General features: G+C 51.7%; 1 protein-coding gene across 3 annotated transcripts in view; it reads right to left on the bottom strand.

Moving 5' to 3' along the window:
• The window catches only part of LOC143958445 (protein sel-1 homolog 3-like), a 235,941-nt gene that overhangs the window by 176,476 nt on the left and 33,333 nt on the right, over window positions 1-26,132 (bottom strand). For all 3 annotated transcript variants that reach the window (XM_077467819.1, XM_077467818.1, XM_077467817.1), the window contains exons 5-6: window positions 22,635-22,750; window positions 19,478-19,527 (exon numbers count right to left, since the gene is read on the bottom strand). In XM_077467819.1, the coding sequence (XP_077323945.1) occupies window positions 19,478-19,527; window positions 22,635-22,750 (166 nt within the window). The remainder of the gene's footprint in view (window positions 1-19,477; window positions 19,528-22,634; window positions 22,751-26,132) is intronic.

Consider the following 26,132-nt stretch of genomic DNA (forward strand, 5'->3'; position numbering starts at 1 on the left):
TGCAGAGTCGGGTGGTGGACAAGGGGTGCAGAGTCGGGTGGTGGACAAGGGGTGCAGAGTCAGGTGGTGGACAAGGGGTGCAGGGATGGATGGAGGACAAGGTTTTCAGAGTTAAGTGGTGGACAAGGGGTTAGTGGTGAAAGGGTGGACAACTGCAGGAGTGGATGGAGGACAAGGAGTGCAGAGTTGAATAGACAAGGGGTGCAGAGTGGGTGGTTGGTGGATAGGAATGCAGGGGTGGATGGAGGACAAGGAGTGCAGGATTTAGCGGTGGACAAGGGGTGCAGAGTAGAGTGGTGGACAAGGGGTGCAGAGTAGAGTGGTGGACAAGGGGTGCAGAGTTGAGTGGTGGACAAGGAGTGAAGGGGTGAGAGGTAGATCAAAGTGTAAGTGTGGTGGACAGTAGAGTGGAGGACAAGGGGTACAGAGTTGAGCGGTGGACTGGGGGTGCAGAGTTGAGCAGCGGACAAGGGGTGCAGAGTTGAGCGGTGGACTGGGGGCGCAGAGTTGAGCGGTGGACTGGGGGAGCAGAGTTGAGCGGTGGACTGGGGGTGCAGAGTTGAGCGTGGACTGGGGATGCAGAGTTGAGCGGTGGACTGGGGGTGCAGAGTTGAGCGATGGACTGGGGGTGCAGAGTTGAGCGGTGGACTGGGGGCGCAGAGTTGAGCGGTGGACTGGGGGAGCAGAGTTGAGCGGTGGACTGGGGATGCAGAGTTGAGCGGTGGACTGGGGGTGCAGAGTTGAGCGGTGGACTGGGGGAGCAGAGTTGAGCGATGGACTGGGGGAGCAGAGTTGAGCGGTGGACTGGGGGTGCAGAGTTGAGCGTGGACTGGGGGTGCAGAGTTGAGCGGTGGACTGGGGGAGCAGAGTTGAGCGATGGACTGGGGGAGCAGAGTTGAGCGGTGGACTGGGGGTGCAGAGTTGAGCGGTGGACTGGGGGTGCAGAGTTGAGCGGTGGACTGGGGGTGCAGAGTTGAGCGGTGGACTGGGGGTGCAGAGTTGAGCGGTGGACTGGGGGTGCAGAGTTGAGCGGTGGACTGGGGGTGCAGAGTTGAGCGGTGGACTGGGGGTGCAGAGTTGAGCGGTGGACAAGGGGTGCAGAGTTGAGCGGTGGACAAGGGGTGCAGAGTTGAGTGGTGGACAAGGAGTGAAGGGGTGAGAGGTAGATCAAAGTGCAAGGGTGGTGGCAGAACAAGAGGTGCAGGGTGGTGGACAGTAGAGTGGAGGACAAGGGGTGCAGAGTTGAGCGGTGGACTGGGGGTGCAGAGTTGAGCGGTGGACAAGGGGTGCAGAGTTGAGCGGTGGACAAGGGGTGCAGAGTTGAGCGGTGGACTGGGGGTGCAGAGTTGAGCAGCGGACAAGGGGTGCAGAGTTGAGCGGTGGACTGGGGGTGCAGAGTTGAGCGGTGGACTGGGGGCGCAGAGTTGAGCGGTGGACTGGGGGCGCAGAGTTGAGCGGTGGACTGGGGGCACAGAGTTGAGCGGTGGACTGGGGGCACAGAGTTGAGCGGTGGACTGGGGGCACAGAGTTGAGCGGTGGACTGGGGGCGCAGAGTTGAGCGGTGGACTGGGGATGCAGAGTTGAGCGGTGGACTGGGGGTGCAGAGTTGAGCGGTGGACTGGGGGTGCAGAGTTGAGCGGTGGACAAGGGGTGCAGAGTTGAGCGGTGGACAAGGGGTGCAGAGTTGAGCGGTGGACAAGGAGTGCAGAGTTGAGCGGTGGACTAGGAGTGAAGGGGTGAGAGGTAGATCAAAGTGCAAGGGTGGTGGCAGAACAAGAGGTGCAGGGTGGTGGACAGTAGAGTGGAGGACAAGGGGTGCAGAGTTGAGCGGTGGACAAGGGGTGCAGAGTTGAGCGGTGGACAAGGGGTGCAGAGTTGAGCGGTGGACTGGGGGTGCAGAGTTGAGCGGTGGACTGGGGGTGCAGAGTTGAGCGGTGGACAAGGGGTGCAGAGTTGAGTGGTGGACAAGGAGTGAAGGGGTGAGAGGTAGATCAAAGTGCAAGGGTGGTGGCAGAACAAGAGGTGCAGGGTGGTTGACAGTAGAGTGGAGGACAAGGGGTGCAGAGTTGAGCGGTGGACAAGGGGTGCAGAGTTGAGCAGTGGACTGGGGGTGCAGAGTTGAGCGGTGGACTGGGGGTGCAGAGTTGATCGGTGGACTGGGGGTGCAGAGTTGAGCGGTGGACAAGGGGTGCAGAGTTGAGTGGTGGACAAGGGGTGAAGGGGTGAGAGGTAGATCAAAGTGCAAGGGTCGTGGCAGAACAAGAGGTGCAGGGTGGTGGACAGTAGAGTGGAGGACAAGGGGTGCAGAGTTGAGCGGTGGACTGGGGGTGCAGAGTTGAGCGGTGGACAAGGGGTGCAGAGTTGAGCGGTGGACTGGGGGTGCAGAGTTGAGCGGTGGACAAGGGGTGCAGAGTTGAGTGGTGGACAAGGAGTGAAGGGGTGAGAGGTAGATCAAAGTGCAAGGGTGGTGGTAGAACAAGAGGTGCAGGGTGGTTGACAGTAGAGTGGAGGACAAGGGGTGCAGAGTTGAGCGGTGGACTGGGGGTGCAGAGTTGAGTGGTGGACAAGGGGTGCAGAGTTGAGTGGTGGACTGGGGGTGCAGAGTTGAGCGGTGGACTGGGGGTGCAGAGTTGAGTGGTGGACAAGGAGTGAAGGGGTGAGAGGTAGATCAAAGTGCAAGGGTCGTGGCAGAACAAGAGGTGCAGGGTGGTGGACAGTAGAGTGGAGGACAAGGGGTGCAGAGTTGAGCGGTGGACTGGGGGTGCAGAGTTGAGCGGTGGACTGGGGGTGCAGAGTTGAGCGGTGGACTGGGGGTGCAGAGTTGAGCGGTGGACTGGGGGCGCAGAGTTGAGTGGTGGACTAGGAGTGCAGAGTTGAGCGGTGGACAAGGGGTGCAGAGTTGAGCGGTGGACAAGGGGTGCAGAGTTTAGCGGTGGACAAGGGGTGCAGAATTTAGTGGTGAACAAGGGGTGCAGAGTTGAGTGGTGAACAAGGGGTGCAGAGTTGAGTGGTGGACAAGGAGTGAAGGGGTGAGAGGTAGATCAAAGTGCAAGGGTGGTGGCAGAACAAGAGGTGCAGGGTGGTGGACAGTAGAGTGGAGGACAAGGGGTGCAGAGTTGAGCGGTGGACTGGGGGTGCAGAGTTGAGCGGTGGACTGGGGGTGCAGAGTTGAGCGGTGGACTGGGGGTGCAGAGTTGAGCGGTGGACTGGGGGTGCAGAGTTGAGCGGTGGACTGGGGGTGCAGAGTTGAGTGGTGGACTGGGGGTGCAGAGTTGAGCGGTGGACAAGGAGTGCAGAGTTGAGCGGTGGACAAGGGGTGCAGAGTTGAGCGGTGGACTGGGAGTGCAGAGTTGAGCGGTGGGCAAGGGGTGCAGAGTTGAGCGGTGGACAAGGGGTGCAGAGTTGAGCGGTGGACTGGGGGTGCAGAGTTGAGCGGTGGACTGGGGGTGCAGAGTTGAGCGGTGGACTGGGGGTGCAGAGTTTAGCGGTGGACTGGGGGTGCAGAGTTGAGCGGTGGACTAGAAGTGCAGAGTTGAGCGGTGGACAAGGGGTGCAGAGTTGAGTGGTGGACAAGGGGTGCAGAGTTGAGCGGTGGACTAGGAGTGCAGAGTTGAGCGGTGGACAAGGGGTGCAGAGTTGAGCGGTAAACAAGGGGTGCAGAGTTGAGCGGTGGAAAAGGGGTGCAGAGTTGAGCGGTGGACAAAGGGTGCAGAGTTGAGCGGTGGACTGGGGGTGCAGAGTTGAGCGGTGGACTGGGGGTGCAGAGTTGAGTGGTGGACCAGGAGTGAAGGGGTGAGAGGTAGATCAAAGTGCAAGGGTGGTGGCAGAACAAGAGGTGCACTGCAGGGTGGTGGACAGTAGAGTGGAGGACAAGGGGTGCAGAGTTGAGCGGTGGACTGGGGGTGCAGAGTTGAGCGGTGGACAAGGGGTGCCGAGTTGAGCAGTGGACAAGGGGTGCAGAGTTGAGCGGTGGACTGGGGGTGCAGAGTTGAGCGGTGGACTGGGGGTTCAGAGTTGAGTGGTGGACAAGGAGTGAAGGGGTGAGAGGTAGATCAAAGTGCAAGGGTGGTGGTAGAACAAGAGGTGCAGGGTGGTGGACAGTAGAGTGGAGGACAAGGGGTGCAGAGTTGAGCGGTGGACTGGGGGTGCAGAGTTGAGCGGTGGACTGGGGGTGCAGAGTTGAGCGGTGGACTGGGGGTGCAGAGTTGAGCGGTGGACTGGGGGTGCAGAGTTGAGCGGTGGACTGGGGGTGCAGAGTTGAGCGGTGGACTGGGGGTGCAGAGTTGAGTGGTGGACTGGGGGTGCAGAGTTGAGCGGTGGACAAGGGGTGCAGAGTTGAGCGGTGGACTGGGGGCGCAGAGTTGAGCGGTGGACTGGGGGCGCAGAGTTGAGCGGTGGACTGGGGGCACAGAGTTGAGCAGTGGACTGGGGGCGCAGAGTTGAGCGGTGGACTGGGGGCACAGAGTTGAGCGGTGGACTGGGGGCGCAGAGTTGAGCGGTGGACTGGGGGCGCAGAGTTGAGCGGTGGACTGGGGATGCAGAGTTGAGCGGTGGACTGGGGGTGCAGAGTTGAGCGGTGGACTGGGGGTGCAGAGTTGAGCGGTGGACTGGGGGTGCAGAGTTGAGCGGTGGACTGGGGGTGCAGAGTTGAGCGGTGGACTGGGGGCGCAGAGTTGAGCGGTGGACTGGGGGCGCAGAGTTGAGCGGTGGACTGGGGGTGCAGAGTTGAGCGGTGGACTGGGGGCGCAGAGTTGAGCGGTGGACTGGGGGCGCAGAGTTGAGCGGTGGACTGGGGGCACAGAGTTGAGCGGTGGACTGGGGGCGCAGAGTTGAGCGGTGGACTGGGGATGCAGAGTTGAGCGGTGGACTGGGGGTGCAGAGTTGAGCGGTGGACTGGGGGTGCAGAGTTGAGCGGTGGACAAGGGGTGCAGAGTTGAGCGGTGGACAAGGGGTGCAGAGTTGAGCGGTGGACAAGGAGTGCAGAGTTGAGTGGTGGACAAGGAGTGAAGGGGTGAGAGGTAGATCAAAGTGCAAGGGTGGTGGCAGAACAAGAGGTGCAGGGTGGTGGACAGTAGAGTGGAGGACAAGGGGTGCAGAGTTGAGCGGTGGACTGGGGGTGCAGAGTTGAGCGGTGGACAAGGGGTGCAGAGTTGAGCGGTGGACAAGGGGTGCAGAGTTGAGCGGTGGACAAGGGGTGCAGAGTTGAGCGGTGGACTGGGGGTGCAGAGTTGAGCGGTGGACTGGGGGTGCAGAGTTGAGCGGTGGACAAGGGGTGCAGAGTTGAGTGGTGGACAAGGAGTGAAGGGGTGAGAGGTAGATCAAAGTGCAAGGGTGGTGGCAGAACAAGAGGTGCAGGGTGGTTGACAGTAGAGTGGAGGACAAGGGGTGCAGAGTTAAGTGGTGGACAAGGGGTGCAGAGTTGAGCGGTGGACAAGGGGTGCAGAGTTGAGCAGTGGACTGGGGGTGCAGAGTTGAGCGGTGGACTGGGGGTGCAGAGTTGATCGGTGGACTGGGGGTGCAGAGTTGAGCGGTGGACAAGGGGTGCAGAGTTGAGTGGTGGACAAGGGGTGAAGGGGTGAGAGGTAGATCAAAGTGCAAGGGTCGTGGCAGAACAAGAGGTGCAGGGTGGTGGACAGTAGAGTGGAGGACAAGGGGTGCAGAGTTGAGCGGTGGACTGGGGGTGCAGAGTTGAGCGGTGGACAAGGGGTGCAGAGTTGAGCGGTGGACTGGGGGTGCAGAGTTGAGCGGTGGACAAGGGGTGCAGAGTTGAGCGGTGGACTGGGGGCGCAGAGTTGAGTGGTGGACTAGGAGTGCAGAGTTGAGCGGTGGACAAGGGGTGCAGAGTTTAGCGGTGGACAAGGGGTGCAGAGTTTAGTGGTGAACAAGGGGTGCAGAGTTGAGTGGTGGACAAGGAGTGAAGGGGTGAGAGGTAGATCAAAGTGCAAGGGTGGTGGCAGAACAAGAGGTGCAGGGTGGTGGACAGTAGAGTGGAGGACAAGGGGTGCAGAGTTGAGCGGTGGACTGGGGGTGCAGAGTTGAGTGGTGGACTGGGGGTGCAGAGTTGAGCGGTGGACTGGGGGTGCAGAGTTGAGCGGTGGACTGGGGGTGCAGAGTTGAGCGGTGGACTGGGGGTGCAGAGTTGAGTGGTGGACTGGGGGTGCAGAGTTGAGCGGTGGACAAGGAGTGCAGAGTTGAGCGGTGGACAAGGGGTGCAGAGTTGAGCGGTGGACAAGGGGTGCAGAGTTGAGCGGTGGACTGGGAGTGCAGAGTTGAGCGGTGGGCAAGGGGTGCAGAGTTGAGCTGTGGACAAGGGGTGCAGAGTTGAGCGGTGGACTGGGGGTGCAGAGTTGAGCGGTGGACTGGGGGTGCAGAGTTGAGCGGTGGACTGGGGGTGCAGAGTTTAGCGGTGGACTGGGGGTGCAGAGTTGAGCGGTGGACTAGAAGTGCAGAGTTGAGCGGTGGACAAGGGGTGCAGAGTTGAGTGGTGGACAAGGGGTGCAGAGTTGAGCGGTGGACTAGGAGTGCAGAGTTGAGCGGTGGACAAGGGGTGCAGAGTTGAGCGGTAAACAAGGGGTGCAGAGTTGAGCGGTGGACAAGGGGTGCAGAGTTGAGCGGTGGACAAAGGGTGCAGAGTTGAGCGGTGGACTGGGGGTGCAGAGTTGAGCGGTGGACTGGGGGTGCAGAGTTGAGTGGTGGACCAGGAGTGAAGGGGTGAGAGGTAGATCAAAGTGCAAGGGTGGTGGCAGAACAAGAGGTGCACTGCAGGGTGGTGGACAGTAGAGTGGAGGACAAGGGGTGCAGAGTTGAGCGGTGGACTGGGGGTGCAGAGTTGAGCGGTGGACAAGGGGTGCAGAGTTGAGCGGTGGACTGGGGGTGCAGAGTTGAGCGGTGGACTGGGGGTGCAGAGTTGAGCGGTGGACTGGGGGTTCAGAGTTGAGTGGTGGACAAGGAGTGAAGGGGTGAGAGGTAGATCAAAGTGCAAGGGTGGTGGTAGAACAAGAGGTGCAGGGTGGTGGACAGTAGAGTGGAGGACAAGGGGTGCAGAGTTGAGCGGTGGACTGGGGGTGCAGAGTTGAGCGGTGGACTGTGTGTGCAGAGTTGAGCGGTGGACTGGGGGTGCAGAGTTGAGCGGTGGACTGGGGGTGCAGAGTTGAGCGGTGGACAAGGGGTGCAGAGTTGAGCGGTGGACAAGGGGTGCAGAGTTGAGCGGTGGACAAGGGGTGCAGAGTTGAGCGGTGGACTGGGAGTGCAGAGTTGAGCGGTGGGCAAGGGGTGCAGAGTTGAGCGGTGGACAAGGGGTGCAGAGTTGAGCGGTGGACTGGGGGTGCAGAGTTGAGCGGTGGACTGGGGGTGCAGAGTTGAGCGGTGGACTGGGGGTGCAGAGTTGAGCGGTGGACTGGGGGTGCAGAGTTGAGCGGTGGACTGGGGGTGCAGAGTTGAGCGGTGGACTGGGGGTGCAGAGTTTAGCGGTGGACTGGGGGTGCAGAGTTGAGCGGTGGACTGGGGGTGCAGAGTTGAGCGGTGGACTGGGGGTGCAGAGTTGAGCGGTGGACAAGGGGTGCAGAGTTTAGTGGTGAACAAGGGGTGCAGAGTTGAGTGGTGGACAAGGAGTGAAGGGGTGAGAGGTAGATCAAAGTGCAAGGGTGGTGGTAGAACAAGAGGTGCAGGGTGGTGGACAGTAGAGTGGAGGACAAGGGGTGCAGAGTTGAGCGGTGGACTGGGAGTGCAGAGTTGAGCGGTGGACTGGGAGTGCAGAGTTGAGCGGTGGACTGGGGGTGCAGAGTTGAGCGGTGGACAAGGGGTGCAGAGTTGAGCGGTGGATAAAGGGTGCAGAGTTTAGCGGTGGACTGGGGGTGCAGAGTTGAGCGGTGGACTGGGGGTGCAGAGTTGAGCGGTTGACAAGGGGTGCAGAGTTGAGCGGTTGACAAGGGGTGCAGAGTTGAGCGGTGGACTGGGGGTGCAGAGTTGAGCGGTGGACTGGGGGTGCAGAGTTGAGCGGTGGACTGGGGGTGCAGAGTTGAGCGGTGGACTGGGGGTGCAGAGTTGAGCGGTGGACTGGGGGTGCAGAGTTGAGCGGTGGACTGGGGGTGCAGAGTTGAGCGGTGGACTGGGGGTGCAGAGTTGAGCGGTGGACTGGGGGTGCAGAGTTGAGCGGTGGACAAGGGGTGCAGAGTTGAGCTGTGGACTGGGGGTGCAGAGTTAATCTGCGGAGCATTGGTTCCATAGTAAGGATGAATATGAGCGGGGATAAGGGGCATCCCTGACGGGTTCCATTTGAGACAGAGAAGGCGATTGACAGGCGGCCATTGTTCCTTAGTTTAGCTGTAGGTGCCGAGTATAGTGCCAGGATCATTTGGAGCAGTTGTGATGGGAAAACCATTACTCTTAAAGTCGCTTCCATATAGTCCCAAGCAAACCCTTTGGAAGACCTTCTCTGCGTCCAAAGACAGGATAAAACCTTGTGTGGATGCTTTGGAGAGCCAGTGATGGATATTTAGTGCCTTGCTAGTATTGGCCTCCCTGCCAGGGACAAAACCTACTTGATTGAGAGAGATCAATTTGGGTAACAGAGGGAGAATGCGGTTTGCCACACTTTGGTGTAGAGCTTTAGGCCTAGGTTCAGGAGTGAAATCGGGTAGTTAGAGACCAATGAGAGGTCTTTGCCTTGCTTGGGGATGAGAGTGACGTGGACTGAGAGATGTCCCTCATCGTATTAGAGGTTGTTGATAGATTATTGAAGGCCTTGGTGAGGTGGGGAATGAGGGTGTCTGGGAAGGACTTATAATAACTGTCAGGCCATCGGGGCCAGGGCTTTTGCCCGGTTTCATTTGTTTTAATGCAGTTCGAATTTCTTCTCCTGAGAGTGGGCGATCAAGGTCCGAGGATTCATCAGGAGAGAGGGGGGAGGGACTGTGTAAGGAAGTCTGTAATGGCTGTCATTCGGTCTGAGGTGGCTGCAGGGGGGAGCGTGGTGGGGAGGTTGTATAGTGCAGGGGGAGCGTGGTGGGGAGGTTGTATAGTGCAGGGGGAGCGTGGTGCGGAGGTTGTATAGTGCAGGGGGAGCGTGGTGCGGAGGTTGTATAGTGCAGGGGGAGCGTGGTGCGGAGGTTGTATAGTGCAGGGGGAGCGTGGTGCGGAGGTTGTATAGTGCAGGGGGAGCGTGGTGCGGAGGTTGTATAGTGCAGGGGGAGCGTGGTGCGGAGGTTGTATAGTGCAGGGGGGAGCGTGGTGCGGAGGTTGTATAGTGCAGGGGGAGCGTGGTGCGGAGGTTGTATAGTGCAGGGGGAGCGTGGTGCGGAGGTTGTATAGTGCAGGGGGAGCGTGGTGCGGAGGTTGTATAGTGCAGGGGGAGCGTGGTGCGGAGGTTGTATAGTGCAGGGGGAGCGTGGTGCGGAGGTTGTATAGTGCAGGGGGAGCGTGGTGCGGAGGTTGTATAGTGCAGGGGGAGCGTGGTGCGGAGGTTGTATAGTGCAGGGGGGAGCGTGGTGGGGAGGTTGTATAGTGCAGGGGGAGCGTGGTGCGGAGGTTGTATAGTGCAGGGGGGAGCGTGGTGGGGAGGTTGTATAGTGCAGGGGGAGCGTGGTGCGGAGGTTGTATAGTGCAGGGGGAGCGTGGTGCGGAGGTTGTATAGTGCAGGGGGAGCGTGGTGCGGAGGTTGTATAGTGCAGGGGGAGCGTGGTGGGGAGGTTGTATAGTGCAGGGGGGAACGTGGTGCGGAGGTTGTATAGTTTGGAGAAGTACTAAACAAAATGGTCAGAGATGTCTTCAGTTGTAACAAGGGTGTCGCCGAGGGGGGGTTGTAATTTTGTGAAAGGTATGGGCCGCTTTCTTAGCTTGAAGCGCTCTGGCTAAAAGTTTTCCTGACTTGTTGCTGAATTTGTAGAATAGTTTTTGGGTCCTAATTACTTTTCAGTGTGTGATTGAGTTCCTCTAGTTCTTCTCTGACCTGAGTCAGTTCCGTCAATGAGGAGGCTGCTAGCGATGCTTTGTGCGCTTGTTCAAGTGTTAGTAAGCGATCGGTCAGCTCATTAATACGCGCTTTTCTAAGTTTGTTTCGTAGGGCGGCAAGGGAGTTAAATTTCCCCCTTATGACGCATTTATGTGCTGCCCAAATGGAGATGGCAGAGGCATTGTCCGTTGTATTTTCTGCAAAGTATTGGGTAAGGCTCGTGGTAATTTGTTGGATATGGTCTAGGTCGGTCAGTAGAGAATTATCAAGTCGCCATATATTGGATCTAACAAGGGTCTTAGGGAGGGTTATAAATATGGGGTTGTGGTCAGAAAGCACCATGGGTTCAATTGTAGCTTTTGAGAGGTGTGTGAGATCATTTTGGGATAAGAAAAAGTGGTCTATTCTGGAGTATTTGTTATGAGGGAAATAAAAGAAGGTAAAGTCCTTAGTGTTGGGGTGCAATGTGCGCCAGGCATCATAATCAGCATCGATTTATGAGGAATCATTCTTGCCAAACCAATCTATTAACCTTCTATGAGAAGGTGAGCTGCCATCTAGATAAAGGAAGGTCCGTAGACGTGATGTATCTGGATAAAGGAAGGTCCCTAGATGTGGTGTATCTAGATAAAGGAAGGTTCCGTAGACGTGATGTATCTGGATAAAGGAAGGCCTGTAGACGTGGTGTATCTAGATAAAGGAAGGCCCGTAGACGTGGTGTATCTAGATAAAGGAAGGTCCGTAGACGTGGTGTATCTAGATAAAGGAAGGCTCGTAGACGTGGTGTATCTAGATAAAGGAAGGCCTGTAGACGTGGTGTATCTAGATAAAGGAAGGCCCGTAGATGTGGTGTATCTAGATAAAGGAAGGCCCATAGACGTAGTGTATCTAAATAAAGGAAGGCCCGTAGATGTGGTGTATCTAGATAAAGGAAGGTCCGTAGACGTGATGTATCTGGATAAAGGAAGGCCCGTAGACGTGGTGTATCTAGATAAAGGAAGGTCCGTAGACGTGGTGTATCTAGATAAAGGAAGGCTCGTAGACGTGGTGTATCTAGATAAAGGAAGGCCCGTAGACGTGGTGTATCTAGATAAAGGAAGGCCCGTAGATGTGGTGTATCTAGATAAAGGAAGGCCCGTAGACGTAGTGTATCTAAATAAAGGAAGGCCCGTAGATGTGGTGTATCTAGATAAAGGAAGGCCCGTAGACGTGGTGTATCTAGATAAAGGAAGACCCGTAGACGTGGTGTATCTAGATAAAGGAAGGTCCGTAGACGTGGTGTATCTAGATAAAGGAAGGCTCGTAGACGTGGTGTATCTAAATAAAGGAAGGCCCGTAGATGTGGTGTATCTAGATAAAGGAAGGCCCGTAGACGTAGTGTATCTAAATAAAGGAAGGCCCGTAGATGTGGTGTATCTAGATAAAGGAAGGCCCGTAGACGTGGTGTATCTAGATAAAGGAAGGCCCGTAGACGTGGTGTATCTAGATAAAGGAAGGTCCGTAGACGTGGTGTATCTAGATAAAGGAAGGCTCGTAGACGTGGTGTATCTAGATAAAGGAAGGCCCGTAGACGTGGTGTATCTAGATAAAGGAAGGCCCATAGACGTGGTGTATCTAGATAAAGGAAGGCCCGTAGACGTGGTGTATCTAGATAAAGGAAGGCCCGTAGACATGGTGTATCTGGATAAAGGAAGGTCCGTAGATGTGGTGTATCTAGATAAAGGAAGGCCCATAGACGTAGTGTATCTAAATAAAGGAAGGCCCGTAGATGTGGTGTATCTAGATAAAGGAAGGCCCGTAGACGTGGTGTATCTAGATAAAGGAAGGCCCGTAGACGTGGTGTATCTAGATAAAGGAAGGTCCGTAGACGTGGTGTATCTAGATAAAGGAAGGCTCGTAGACGTGGTGTATCTAGATAAAGGAAGGCCCGTAGACGTGGTGTATCTAGATAAAGGAAGGCCCATAGACGTGGTGTATCTAGATAAAGGAAGGCCCGTAGACGTGGTGTATCTAGATAAAGGAAGGCCCGTAGACATGGTGTATCTGGATAAAGGAAGGTCCGTAGATGTGGTGTATCTAGATAAAGGAAGGTCCGTAGACGTGGTGTATCTGGATAAAGGAAGGCCCGTAGACGTGGTGTATCTAGATAAAGGAAGGCCCGTAGACGTGGTGTATCTAGATAAAGGAAGGTCCGTAGATGTGGTGTATCTAGATAAAGGAAGGCCCGTAGACGTGGTGTATCTAGATAAAGGAAGGCCCGTAGACGTGGTGTATCTAGATAAAGGAAGGCCCGTAGACATGGTGTATCTGGATAAAGGAAGGTCCGTAGATGTGGTGTATCTAGATAAAGGAAGGCCCGTAGACCTGGTGTATCTAGATAAAGGAAGGTCCGTAGACGTGGTGTATCTAGATAAAGGAAGGTCCGTAGATGTGGTGTATCTAGATAAAGGAAGGCCCGTAGACGTGGTGTATCTAGATAAAGGAAGGCCCGTAGACGTGGTGTATCTAGATAAAGGAAGGCCCGTAGACATGGTGTATCTGGATAAAGGAAGGTCCGTAGATGTGGTGTATCTAGATAAAGGAAGGCCCGTAGACATGGTGTATCTGGATAAAGGAAGGTCCGTAGATGTGGTGTATCTAGATAAAGGAAGGCCCGTAGACGTGGTGTATCTAGATAAAGGAAGGCCCGTAGACAGGGGCGTAACTATAGGGGGTGCAGCAGTCGCGACTGCAACCGGGCCCTGTGATGCTAGGGGCCCATGCAGCCCCCTCTACATATGGCCGGCAGCAGCATAGGCAGCTAGGGGTACCAGTGCACCATGCACACGGGTGGCTGGAGGTGGAGGGTGACTAGCAGAGCTCCATGCTCGACTATCGCACTGGCTGCTCTTTAGTTGTGCATTCCCCGCATGACCTGTGTCCTCAGCCGGCTCCTCAGAGTACCCCTCTCCTGCTCCATGCATTGCCGCTCAGTCCGATGTCTGTTCTCCCCAGCCAGAGTCCGGCCCACTCTGCACTGCATACTTCTCCAGGGTAAACAAACTTTAAGCACACAGATGCAGTGCAGCCCTATGAGAGGGGGACTGCAGGCTTTTCTGCCAGCCCTCCTCCTCCCCCATCATACACAGATGCTCAAAGGTCTTTCTGGGAGATATGCTGATCGCCTGTCCAGCACACTGGATGGAGCCCAGGCCAACATGGATGAGTGCGTGGCCTACCGCATACCCCCTCCATCTCCCCCTGGGGAGAGGGACCCCTTCTCACCTGGGGGCAGTAACTTCATCTGCCCTGGAGAAAAGGACCTCATCTCTTCTGGGGACGAGGACCCCATCCTGCCTAGGGACAGTCTCCCAATGGGGCACCTAAAAAAAAAAAAAAAAAAAAAAAAAAAAAACTACTGATGCCAGTGATGGAACTACAGGGCTCACAAAGGTCATACCTGTGACCACGCCCTGGAGTTCCACCGCCAGACTCAGAGGGAAGGGCCCTGGCTGGGGTTCAGGGGGGCCCTTAATGGTTTCTTGCATCAGGGCCCTGAAGGTTCTAGTTACGCCACTGCCCGTAGACGTGGTGTATCTAGATAAAGGAAGGCCCGTAGATGTGGTGTATCTAGATAAAGGAAGGCCCGTAGATGTGGTGTATCTAGATAAAGGAAGGCCCGTAGACATGGTGTATCTGGATAAAGGAAGGTCCGTAGATGTGGTGTATCTAGATAAAGGAAGGCCCGTAGACGTGGTGTATCTAGATAAAGGAAGGCCCGTAGACGTGGTGTATCTAGATAAAGGAAGGCCCGTAGACGTGGTGTATCTAGATAAAGGAAGGCCCGTAGACGTGGTGTATCTAGATAAAGGAAGGCCCGTAGACGTGGTGTATCTAGATAAAGGAAGGTCCGTAGATGTGGTGTATCTAGATAAAGGAAGGCCCGTAGACGTGGTGTATCTAGATAAAGGAAGGCCATTAGACGTGGTGTATCTAGATAAAGGAAGGCCCGTAGACGTGGTGTATCTAGATAAAGGAAGGTCCGTAGACATGGTGTATCTAGATAAAGGAAGGCCCGTAGACGTGGTGTATCTAGATAAAGGAAGGCCCGTAGACGTGGTGTATCTAGATAAAGGAAGGCCCGTAGACGTGGTGTATCTAGATAAAGAAAGGCCCGTAGACGTGGTGTATCTAGATAAAGGAAGGCCTGTAGACGTGGTGTATCTAGATAAAGGAAGGCCCGTAGACGTGGTGTATCTAGATAAAGGAAGGCCCGTAGACGTGGTGTATCTAGATAAAGGAAGGCCCGTAGACGTGGTGTATCTAGATAAAGGAAGGCCCGTAGACATGGTGTATCTAGATAAAGGAAGGCCCGTAGACGTGGTGTATCTAGATAAAGGAAGGCCCGTAGACGTGGTGTATCTAGATAAAGGAAGGTCCGTAGACGTGGTGTATCTAGATAAAGGAAGGCCCGTAGACGTGGTGTATCTAGATAAAGGAAGGCCCTTAGATGTGGTGTATCTAGATAAAGGAAGGCCCGTAGACGTGGTGTATCTAGATAAAGGAAGGTCCGTAGACATGGTGTATCTAGATAAAGGAAGGCCCGTAGACGTGGTGTATCTAGATAAAGGAAGGCCCGTAGACGTGGTGTATCTAGATAAAGAAAGGCCCGTAGATGTGGTGTATCTAGATAAAGGAAGGCCCGTAGACGTGGTGTATCTAGATAAAGGAAGGCCCGTAGATGTGGTGTATGTAGATAAAGGAAGGCCCGTAGATGTGGTGTATCTAGATAAATGAAGGCCCGTAGACGTGGTGTATCTAGATAAAGGAAGGCCTGTAGACGTGGTGTATCTAGATAAAGGAAGGCCCGTAGACTTGGTGTATCTAGATAAAGGAAGGCCCGTAGACGTAGTGTATCTAGATAAAGGAAGGCCCGTAGACGTGGTGTATCTGGATAAAGGAAAGCCCGTAGACGTGGTGTATCTAGATAAAGGAAGACCCGTAGACGTGGTGTATCTAGATAAAGGAAGGTCCGTAGACGTGGTGTATCTAGATAAAGGAAGGCCCGTAGACGTGGTGTATCTAGATAAAGGAAGGTCCGTAGACATGGTGTATCTAGATAAAGGAAGGTCCGTAGACGTGGTGTATCTAGATAAAGGAAGGCCCGTAGACGTGGTGTATCTAGATAAAGGAAGGTCCGTAGACGTGGTGTATCTAGATAAAGGAAGGCCCGTAGACGTGGTGTATCTAGATAAAGGAAGGCCCGTAGACGTGGTGTATCTAGATAAAGGAAGGCCCGTAGACGTGGTGTATCTAGATAAAGGAAGGCCCGTAGACGTGGTGTATCTAGATAAAGGAAGGCCCGTAGACGTGGTGTATCTGGATAAAGGAAAGCCCGTAGACGTGGTGTATCTAGATAAATGAAGGTCCGTAGATGTGGTGTATTTAGATAAAGGAAGGCCCGTAGACGTGGTGTATCTAGATAAATGAAGGCCCGTAGACGTGGTGTATCTAGATAAAGGAAGGCCCGTAGATGTGGTGTATCTAGATAAAGGAAGGCCTGTAGACGTGGTGTATCTAGATAAAGGAAGGCCCGTAGATGTGGTGTATCTAGATAAAGGAAGGCCCGTAGATGTGGTGTATCTAGATAAAGGAAGGCCCGTAGACGTGGTGTATCTAGATAAAGGAAGGCCCGTAGACGTGGTGTATCTAGATAAAGGAAGGCCCGTAGATGTGGTGTATCTAGATAAAGGAAGGCCTGTAGACGTGGTGTATCTAGATAAAGGAAGGCCCGTAGATGTGGTGTATCTAGATAAAGGAAGGCCCGTAGATGTGGTGTATCTAGATAAAGGAAGGCCCGTAGATGTGGTGTATCTAGATAAAGGAAGGCCCGTAGATGTGGTGTATCTAGATAAAGGAAGGCCCGTAGACGTAGTGTATCTAGATAAAGGAAGGCCCGTAGACGTGGTGTATCTGGATAAAGGAAAGCCCGTAGACGTGGTGTATCTAGATAAAGGAAGACCCGTAGACGTGGTGTATCTAGATAAAGGAAGGTCCGTAGACGTGGTGTATCTAGATAAAGGAAGGCCCGTAGACGTGGTGTATCTAGATAAAGGAAGGTCCGTAGACATGGTGTATCTAGATAAAGGAAGGTCCGTAGACGTGGTGTATCTAGATAAAGGAAGGCCCGTAGACGTGGTGTATCTAGATAAAGGAAGGTCCGTAGACGTGGTGTATCTAGATAAAGGAAGGCCCGTAGACGTGGTGTATCTAGATAAAGGAAGGCCCGTAGACGTGGTGTATCTAGATAAAGGAAGGCCCGTAGACGTGGTGTATCTAGATAAAGGAAGGCCCGTAGACGTGGTGTATCTAGATAAAGGAAGGCCCGTAGACGTGGTGTATCTGGATAAAGGAAAGCCCGTAGACGTGGTGTATCTAGATAAATGAAGGTCCGTAGATGTGGTGTATTTAGATAAAGGAAGGCCCGTAGACGTGGTGTATCTAGATAAATGAAGGCCCGTAGACGTGGTGTATCTAGATAAAGGAAGGCCCGTAGATGTGGTGTATCTAGATAAAGGAAGGCCTGTAGACGTGGTGTATCTAGATAAAGGAAGGCCCGTAGATGTGGTGTATCTAGATAAAGGAAGGCCCGTAGATGTGGTGTATCTAGATAAAGGAAGGCCCGTAGACGTGGTGTATCTAGATAAAGGAAGGCCCGTAGACGTGGTGTATCTAGATAAAGGAAGGCCCGTAGATGTGGTGTATCTAGATAAAGGAAGGCCTGTAGACGTGGTGTATCTAGATAAAGGAAGGCCCGTAGATGTGGTGTATCTAGATAAAGGAAGGCCCGTAGATGTGGTGTATCTAGATAAAGGAAGGCCCGTAGATGTGGTGTATCTAGATAAAGGAAGGCCCGTAGATGTGGTGTATCTAGATAAAGGAAGGCCCGTAGACGTGGTGTATCTAGATAAAGGAAGGCCCGTAGATGTGGTGTATCTAGATAAAGGAAGGCCTGTAGACGTGGTGTATCTAGATAAAGGAAGGCCCGTAGATGTGGTGTATCTAGATAAAGGAAGGCCCGTAGATGTGGTGTATCTAGATAAAGGAAGGCCCGTAGATGTGGTGTATCTAGATAAAGGAAGGCCCGTAGATGTGGTGTATCTAGATAAAGGAAGGCCCGTAGATGTGGTGTATCTAGATAAAGGAAGGCCCGTAGACGTGGTGTATCTGGATTTTACAAAAGCATTTGACACAGTTCCCCATAAACGTTTACTGTACAAAATAAGGTGGGTTGGCATGGACCATAGGGGTGAGTACTTGGATTGAAAACTGGCTACAAGGGTGAGTTCAGAGGGTGGTGATAAATGGGGAGTACTCGGAATGGTCGGGGGAGGGTAGTGGGGTCCCCCAGGGTTCTGTGCTGGGACCAATCCCATTTAATTTGTACATAGATGACCTGGAGGATGGGGATGGGGTAAACAGCTCAATCTCTGTATTTGCGGATGATAATAAGCTAAGCAGGGTAATAACTTCTCCGCAGGATGTGGAAACCTTCCAAGAAGATCTGAACAAATGAATGGGGGGAGGGGAAACTACATGGCAAATGAGGTTCAATGTAGAAAAATATAAAATAATGGATTTGGGTGGCAAAAATCTGAATGCAATCTATAGACTGGGGGGAGGGGAACCTCTGGGGGGATCTAGGGTGGAGGAGGACCTGGGGGGAGGGGAACCTCTGGGGGGATGTAGGGTGGAGAAGGACCTGGGGGGAGGGGAACCTCTGGGGGGATGTAGGATGGAGAAGGACCTGGGGGGAGGGGAACCTCTGGGGGGATGTAGGATGGAGAAGGACCTGGGGGGAGGGGAACCTCTGGGGGGATGTAGGATGGAGAAGGACCTGGGGGTCCTAGTAGATGATGGGCTCAGCAATGCCAAGCTGCTGCTAACAAAGCAAACAGAATATTGGCATTAAAAAGGGATCAACTCCAGAGATAAAACGATAATTCTCCCCTCTACAAGACTCTGGTCCGGCCGCACCTGGAGTATACTGTCCAGTTCTGGGCACCAGTCCTCAGGAAGGATGTACTGGAAATGGAACGACTACAAAGAAGGGCAACAAAGCTAATAAAGGGTCTGGAGGATATTAGTTATGAGGAAAGGTTGTGAGCTCTGAACTTATTCTCTCTGGAGAAGAGACGCCTGAGAGGGGATATGATTTCATTATATAAATACCGGACTGGTGACCCCCCAATATATAAATACCGGACTGGTGACCCCCCAATATATAAATACCGGACTGGTGACCTCACAATATATAAATACCGGACTGGTGACCCCCCAATATATAAATACCGGACTGGTGACCCCACAATATATAAATACCGGACTGGTGACCCCACAATATATAAATACCGGACTGGTGACCCCCCCAATATATAAATACCGGACTGGTGACCCCACAATATATAAATATCGGACTGGTGACCCCACAATATATAAATACCGGACTGGTGACCCCACAATATGGAAAAAAGTTTGTTGCGGAAGGGAGTTTAAGAAGACTCGTGGCCACTCACTAAAATTAGAAGAAAAGAGGTTTAACCTTAAACTATGTAGAGGGTTCTTTACTGTAAGAGCGGCAAGGATGTGGAATTCCCTTCCACAGGCGGTGGTCTCAGCGGGGGGCATCGATAGTTTCAAGAAACTATTAGATAATTACCTGAATGACTGCAACATACATGATATACAATGTAATACTGACATATAATCACACAACATGCATGATATACAATGTAACACTGACATATAATCACACAACATACATGATATACAATGTAACACTGACATATAATCACACAACATACATGATATACAATGTAATACTGACATATAATCACACAACATACATGATATACAATGTAACACTGACATATAATCACACAACATACATGATATACAATGTAACACTGACATATAATCACACAACATACATGATATACAATGTAACACTGACATATAATCACACAACATACATGATATACAATGTAACACTGACATATAATCACACAACATACATGATATACAATGTAATACTGACATATAATCACACAACATACATGATATACAATGTAATACTGACATATAATCACACAACATACATGATATACAATGTAATACTGACATATAATCACACAACATACATGATATACAATGTAACACTGACATATAATCACACACATGGGTTGGACTTGATGGACTTGTGTGTGGGATACAGGGGGCGCTCTGTCAGCGGATGTTCCCCGGTAGGAATGTGTGTTAAGTTCCATTTTAAAGCTTCCCACAGAAAGATTTTCATTATTGGCAGATTTGAATTCTGGTCTTCAATGGCACAAGGCAGAATGACAAGCCGAATGTTACATCGATCATTCTGCAGGTTGGGTGAGATTTCCCCCAATGACAACACACAATTACTCCCCCCCCATGATGTCAAACAGTTACCCCCAAAATAATAACACACACTTACCTACCCGCGTGATAGCGCACACTTACCTGTACGTTGTAGAGATAACTGATGATCCGCACACTACTGTCAGGTTTGCCTGGAACAGAAGACTTCATTGGTAATCCGGTCATGAGATGACATTTGTTACATTGTTACTGATTTATCTCTAAAGAAATACAATTAAAGCACATGTGACTAAAGCCATGCATGTAGGCAGGTGGAAGTTGGGGTTTCCCTTTATTTAGTGGACACTGGTGCAGTGGGTGGGCTTTTGGGATTGGCCCTGCCCTCTCCCTAGAAGTTGGGTGGGAGGAGCCTTGTAGCTCTCTTGGAATGTCAGCAGAAGTGGAGGAAGGGTTTTCCTGCGAGCAGTGGAGAGCTCCCCCTAGAGCTTGGGGGGAAGCTTTGGAGTGGAAGAGGAAGCTCAAAAGTAGAAGAGGAAGCTTGGGGGTGAAGGACACACCTCGGGAGTGGAGGAGGAACCTCAGTAGTGGAGGAGGAAGCTTTGGATTAAAGGAGGAAGCTCAGTAGTGGAGGCTGAAGCCCAGGAGTGGAGGAGGAAGCTCAGAAGTAGAAGAGGAAGCTCAGAAGTAGAAGAGGAAGCTCAGAAGTAGAAGAGGAAGCTCAGAAGTAGAAGAGGAAGCTCAGAAGTAGAAGAGGAAGCTCAGAAGTAGAAGAGGAAGCTCAGGCGTGAAGGACAAAACACGGGAGTAGAGGAGGAAGCTCGGAGGTGGAGGAGGAAGCTCAGTAGTGGAGGAGGAAGCTCAGGATTAAAGGAGGAAGCTCAGTAGTGGAGGCTGAAGCCCAGGAGTGGAAGAGGAAGCTCAGAAGTAGAAGAGGAAGCTCGGGCGTGAAGGACAAACCACGGGAGTGGAGGAGGAAGCTCTGAGGTGGAGGAGGAAGCTCGGTAGTGGAGGCTGAAGCTCGGGAGTGGAAGAGGAAGCTCAGAAGTAGAACAGGAAGCTTGGGCGTGAAGGAGAAACCTCGGGAGTGGAGGAGGAAGCTCAGGATTAAAGGAGGAAGCTCAGTAGTGGAGGCTGAAGCCCAGGAGTGGAAGAGGAAGATCAGAAGTAGAAGAGGGAGCTCGGGGGTGAAAGACAAACCACGGGAGTGGAGGAGGAAACTCGGAGGTGGAGGAGGAAGCTCAGTAGTGGAGGCTGAAGCCCAGGAGTGGAAAAGGAAGCTCAGAAGTAGAAGAGGGAGCTCGGGGGTGAAAGACAAACCTCAGGAGTGGAGGAGGAAACTCGGAGGTGGAGGAGGAAGCTCAGTAGTGGAGGAGGAAGCTCAGTAGTGGAGGCTGAAGCCCGGGAGTGGAAGAGGAAGCTCAGAGGTAGAAGAGGGAGCTCAGGCATGAAGGACAAACCACAGGAGTGAAGGAGGAAGCTTAGAAGTGGAGGAGGAATCTCGGGATTAAAGGAGGAAGCTTGGGAGTGGAGAAGGAAGTGGAGGAAGCTAGGAAGCAGTGTTAATTGTCAACAAAAATGTTTTAGTCAAAGATTTTGTCAGCAGCATTTTTGCAGTGATGGAAACAAGACAAGACCTGAGACCACAATCCAGAGCACTGTGCAGCATTACAGGCCTCCTCAGACCATCCAGAGCACTGTGTGCATTACAAGTCTCAGCCCATGCAGAGCACTGTATACATTACAGGCCTCAGACCGTCCAGAGCACTGTATACATTACTGGCCTTCTCAGACCATCCAGAGCACTGTATACATTACAGGCCTCAGACCGTCCAGAGCACTGTATACATTACTGGCCTTCTCAGACCATCCAGAGCACTGTATACATTACAGGCCTCAGACCGTCCAGAGCACTGTATACATTACAGGCCTCCTCAGACCATCCAGAGCACTGTGTGCATTACAAGTCTCAGCCCATGCAGAGCACTGTATACATTACTGGCCTTCTCAGACAGTCCAGAGCCAGCCTTTAAGCCCGGATCATACTATAGGCGCATTGTGAGTATTCAGCTCCTCGTTATACATTCTAAACCTGGGAGGATATACCGGAGCCAGGGCAGCCACCAGAAATGTTGGGGCCCCTTACACAGATTTAGGCCTGGGCCCCCCGGAGCCTGGCAAACAACATTCCCTAGGGTCCGCCCACTTGCCATTCCACCGAATCCGCCCACTGGCGGACACAGCGCGGGCCAGCGTCTACCTGCAGATAATAGTTTCATTTCATGTGCTGTTGTAGGGGGAACAGACCCGGCCAGCCGGGCCCCTTGGGACACTTGTGCCCCTTACAGAAGTATTGCCTGTACCCCCCTGATGGCAGCCCTGACCGGAGCTGCTGAGCTTCAAGTTAGCCAGGATTTCTGCCATCAGTATTCTGTTCGATATATAATGACAATGATGATATACATTATGGGATGTATTTAACATAAAAAAAAAACAATTCTCCCTGTAAAAGTACATTCATTCTGCGCAAATGGGGCCAAAACAAATGTTAACTGGCCATTTCCAGTGCTGGACGAATGTTTTTTATTGATTTAAATGGAAAATACCCAAATGTAGAATTTTCCATTTAAGTCAATGAAAAACATTCGTCCAGCACAGGAAGTAGCCTGCTTGCCCCATTTGCTCAGAACGAATGTACGTGCATTTTCACTGGGCGAATTGCTCTGCATTTGTTTTATGAATGCGCCCAAATTTTTTTTTGTCCACCATTTGTCAGGATCCATCTGCAAAATCTTGCTGACTTTTACCAATTCACTACAATTATTTACCATCAGGAAAAATCAAAATGACGCTTGAAAAAAAAATCCTATTTAGGGTCGGCTCACGCCAGAACAGCTGCTGCGGTTCCGATGCACCGTCTGCGAAACAGCATACTATTTATTTTATTTATTTAACACATTTTGTTTTAAACATTTTTTTAACAAACTTTATTAAACATTTACAAAGTGGCATTTCATTAGGTTCCACTGGCCACACTGTGGAAGGAGATGGTGTTGCAGTAAAAGAAAAGTGCTGCTTGCCATATTTTTTTTTTTTAGGGCACAACACCCCAACATGGTGGTGTGAGTTGGCCAGGCATGAGGTAAAGCATTTTGCCTTACAGGGGGACTGACAACACAGAGTGTAGCGGGTGTGAACAGGCCCTTAAATGTCCCTATAAACAAGGCATTCATGGGGCAAAGAACTGAAGATGAATGGGGTGAGCCCAGCATTGTCCACAAAGAAGAAATGATTTCCTCACCCAGGATACATCCAGGTTCAGCAGGATGTGGCACCACTGATTCAACGGCAAGGGATCCGAACTACGGAAGGCGTGAGCTTCTTTCTTGATCAACTCCACTTGGACATGTAGATGACCTGCAGACCCGGGGAGAAACGTAATTACTAGATCAACCTATTGTATACAACCATTTACCAGAACATCAGAATCATCATTAACAGGAGATCACCCAACCCAACGTGTACAACCATTTCCCAGAACATCAGAATCATCATTACTAGGGGATCACCCAACCCAACATGTACAACCATTTCCCAGAACATTAGAATTGTCATTACTAGGAGATCACCCAACCCAACATGTACAACCATTTCCCAGAACATCAGAATCATCATTACTAGGGGATCACCCAACCCAACATGTACAACCATTTCCCAGAACATCAGAATCATCATTACTAGGGGATCACCCAACCCAACATGTACAACCATTTCCCAGAACATTAGAATTGTCATTACTAGGAGATCACCCAACCCAACATGTACAACCATTTCCCAGAACATCAGAATCATCATTACTAGGAGATCACCCAACCCAACATGTACAACCATTTCCCAGAACATCAGAATCGTCATTACTAGGGGATCACCCAACCCAACGTGTACAACCATTTCCCAGAACATCAGAATCATCATTACTAGGGGATCACCCAACCCAACGTGTACAACCATTTCCCAGAACATTAGAATTGTCATTACTAGGAGATCACCCAACCCAACATGTACAACCATTTCCCAGAACATCAAAATCATCATTAATAGGGGATCACCCAACCCAACATGTACAACCATTTCCCAGAACATCAGAATCATCATTACTAGGGGATCACCCAACCCAACATGTACAACCATTTCCCAGAACATTAGAATTGTCATTACTAGGAGATCACCCAACCCAACGTGTACAACCATTTCCCAGAACATCAGAATCATCATTACTAGGGGATCACCCAACCCAACATGTACAACCATTTCCCAGAACATTAGAATTGTCATTACTAGGAGATCACCCAACCCAACGTGTACAACCATTTCCCAGAACATCAGAATCATCATTACTAGGGGATCACCCAACCCAACATGTACAACCATTTCCCAGAACATCAAAATCATCATTAATAGGGGATCACCCAACCCAACATGTACAACCATTTCCCAGAACATCAGAATCATCATTACTAGGGGATCACCCAACCCAACATGTACAACCATTTCCCAGAACATTAGAATTGTCATTACTAGGAGATCACCCAACCCAACGTGTACAACCATTTCCCAGAACATCAGAATCATCATTACTAGGGGATCACCCAACCCAACATGTACAACCATTTCCCAGAACATTAGAATTGTCATTACTAGGAGATCACCCAACCCAACATGTACAACCATTTCCCAGAACATCAGAATCATCATTACTAGGGGATCACCCAACCCAACATGTACAACCATTTCCCAGAACATTAGAATTGTCATTGCTAGGAGATTACCCAACCCAACATGTACAACCATTTCCCAGAACATCAGAATCGTCATTACTAGGAGATCACCCAACCCAACGTGTACAACCATTTCCCAGAACATTAGAATTGTCATTGCTAGCAGATCACCCATCCCAACGTGTGCAACCATACAGTGTAGGGTTAGGGTTAGTGACAGTAAATAATAGGGTTGGGTTCAGTGACACTACTGTGTAGGGTTAGGTTTGGGTTTGGTGACAGTACAGTATAGTGTTACCCCTTGTACACACTGTCGGAGATTCCGACAACCAAATCCGTCGGATTTTGTCTGACGGATCTTGTCCAAAACTGTTGCATACACACGGTCGACTGTGTGTACAAGGGCTTAGGGTTGGATTAGTGACAGTACAGTGTAGGGTTAGGGTTGGGTTGGGTTAGATGACGGTACAGTGTAGGGTTAGGGTTGGGTTAGTGACAGTACAGTGTAGGGTTAGGGTTGGGTTCGATGACAGTACAGTGTAGGGTTAGGGTTGGGTTAGTGACAGTACAGTGTAGGGTTAGGGTTGGGTTCGATGACAGTACAGTGTAGGGTTAGGGTTGGGTTAGTGACAGTACAGTGTAGGGTTAGGGTTGGGTTCGATGACAGTACAGTGTAGGGTTAGGGTTGGGTTAGTGACAGTACAGTGTAGGGTTAGGGTTGGGTTAGTGACAGTACAGTGTAGGGTTAGGGTTGGGTTAGTGACAGTACAGTGTAGGGTTAGGGTTGGGTTCGATGACAGTACAGTGTAGGGTTAGGGTTGGGTTAGTGACAGTACAGTGTAGGGTTAAGGTTGGGTTAGTACCAGTACAGTGTAGGGTTAGGATTAGGTTCGGTGACAGTACAGTGTAGGGTTAGGGTTGGGTTCGGTGACAGTACAGTGTAGGGTTAGGGTTGGGTTTGGTGACTGCACAGTGTAGGGTTGGGTTCGGTGACAGTACAGTGTTGGGTCAGGTTTGGTGACAGTACAGTGTAGGGTTAGGTTCCATGACAGTACGGTGTAGGGTTAAGTTTGAGTTCGGTGACAGTACACAGTACGGTGTAGGGTTATGTTTGGGTTTGGTGACAGTACAGTGTAGGGTTAGGGTTGGGTTCGGTGACAGTACGGTGTAGGGTTATGTTTGGGTTTGGTGACAGTACAGTGTAGGGTTAGGGTTGGGTTCGGTGACAGTACGGTGTAGGGTTATGTTTGGGTTTGGTGACAGTACAGTGTAGGGTTAGGGTTCGGTTCGGTGACAGTACAGTGTAGGGTTAGGGTCGGGTTCGGTGACAGTACAGTGTAGGGTTGGGTTTGGTGACAGTACAGTGTAGGGTTATTGTTGGGTTTGGTGACAGTACAGTGTAGGGTTAGGGTTGGGTTTGGTGACAGTACAGTGTAGGGTTATTGTTGGGTTTGGTGACAGTACAGTGTAGGGTTAGGGTTGGGTTTGGTGACAGTACAGTGTAGGGTTGGGTTTGGTGACAGTACATTGTAGGGTCGGGTTTGGTGACAGTACAGTGTAGGGTTGGGTTTGGTGACAGTACATTGTAGGGTCGGGTTTGGTGACAGTACAGTGTAGGGTTGGGTTTGGTGACAGTACATTGTAGGGTCGGGTTTGGTGACAGTACAGTGTAGGATTGGGTTTGGTGACAGTACATTGTAGGGTCGGGTTTGGTGACAGTACATTGTAGGGTCGGGTTTGGTGACAGTACAGTGTAGGATTGGGTTTGGTGACAGTACAGTGTAGGGTTGGGGTCGGGTTTGGTGACAGTTCAGTGTAGGGTCGGGTTTGGTGACAGTACATTGTAGGGTCGGGTTTGGTGACAGTACAGTGTAGGATTGGGTTTGGTGACAGTACAGTGTAGGGTTGGGGTCGGGTTTGGTGACAGTACATTGTAGGGTCGGGTTTGGTGACAGTACAGTGTAGGGTTAGGGTCGGGTTTGGTGACAGTACATTGTAGGGTCGGGTTTGGTGACAGTACA

This window comes from Lithobates pipiens, unplaced genomic scaffold (genome assembly GCF_037356315.1).
Source record: "Lithobates pipiens isolate NorthernLeopardFrog02 unplaced genomic scaffold, aLitPip1_a1.2 Scaffold_106, whole genome shotgun sequence".
Classification (NCBI taxonomy): domain Eukaryota; kingdom Metazoa; phylum Chordata; class Amphibia; order Anura; family Ranidae; genus Lithobates; species Lithobates pipiens.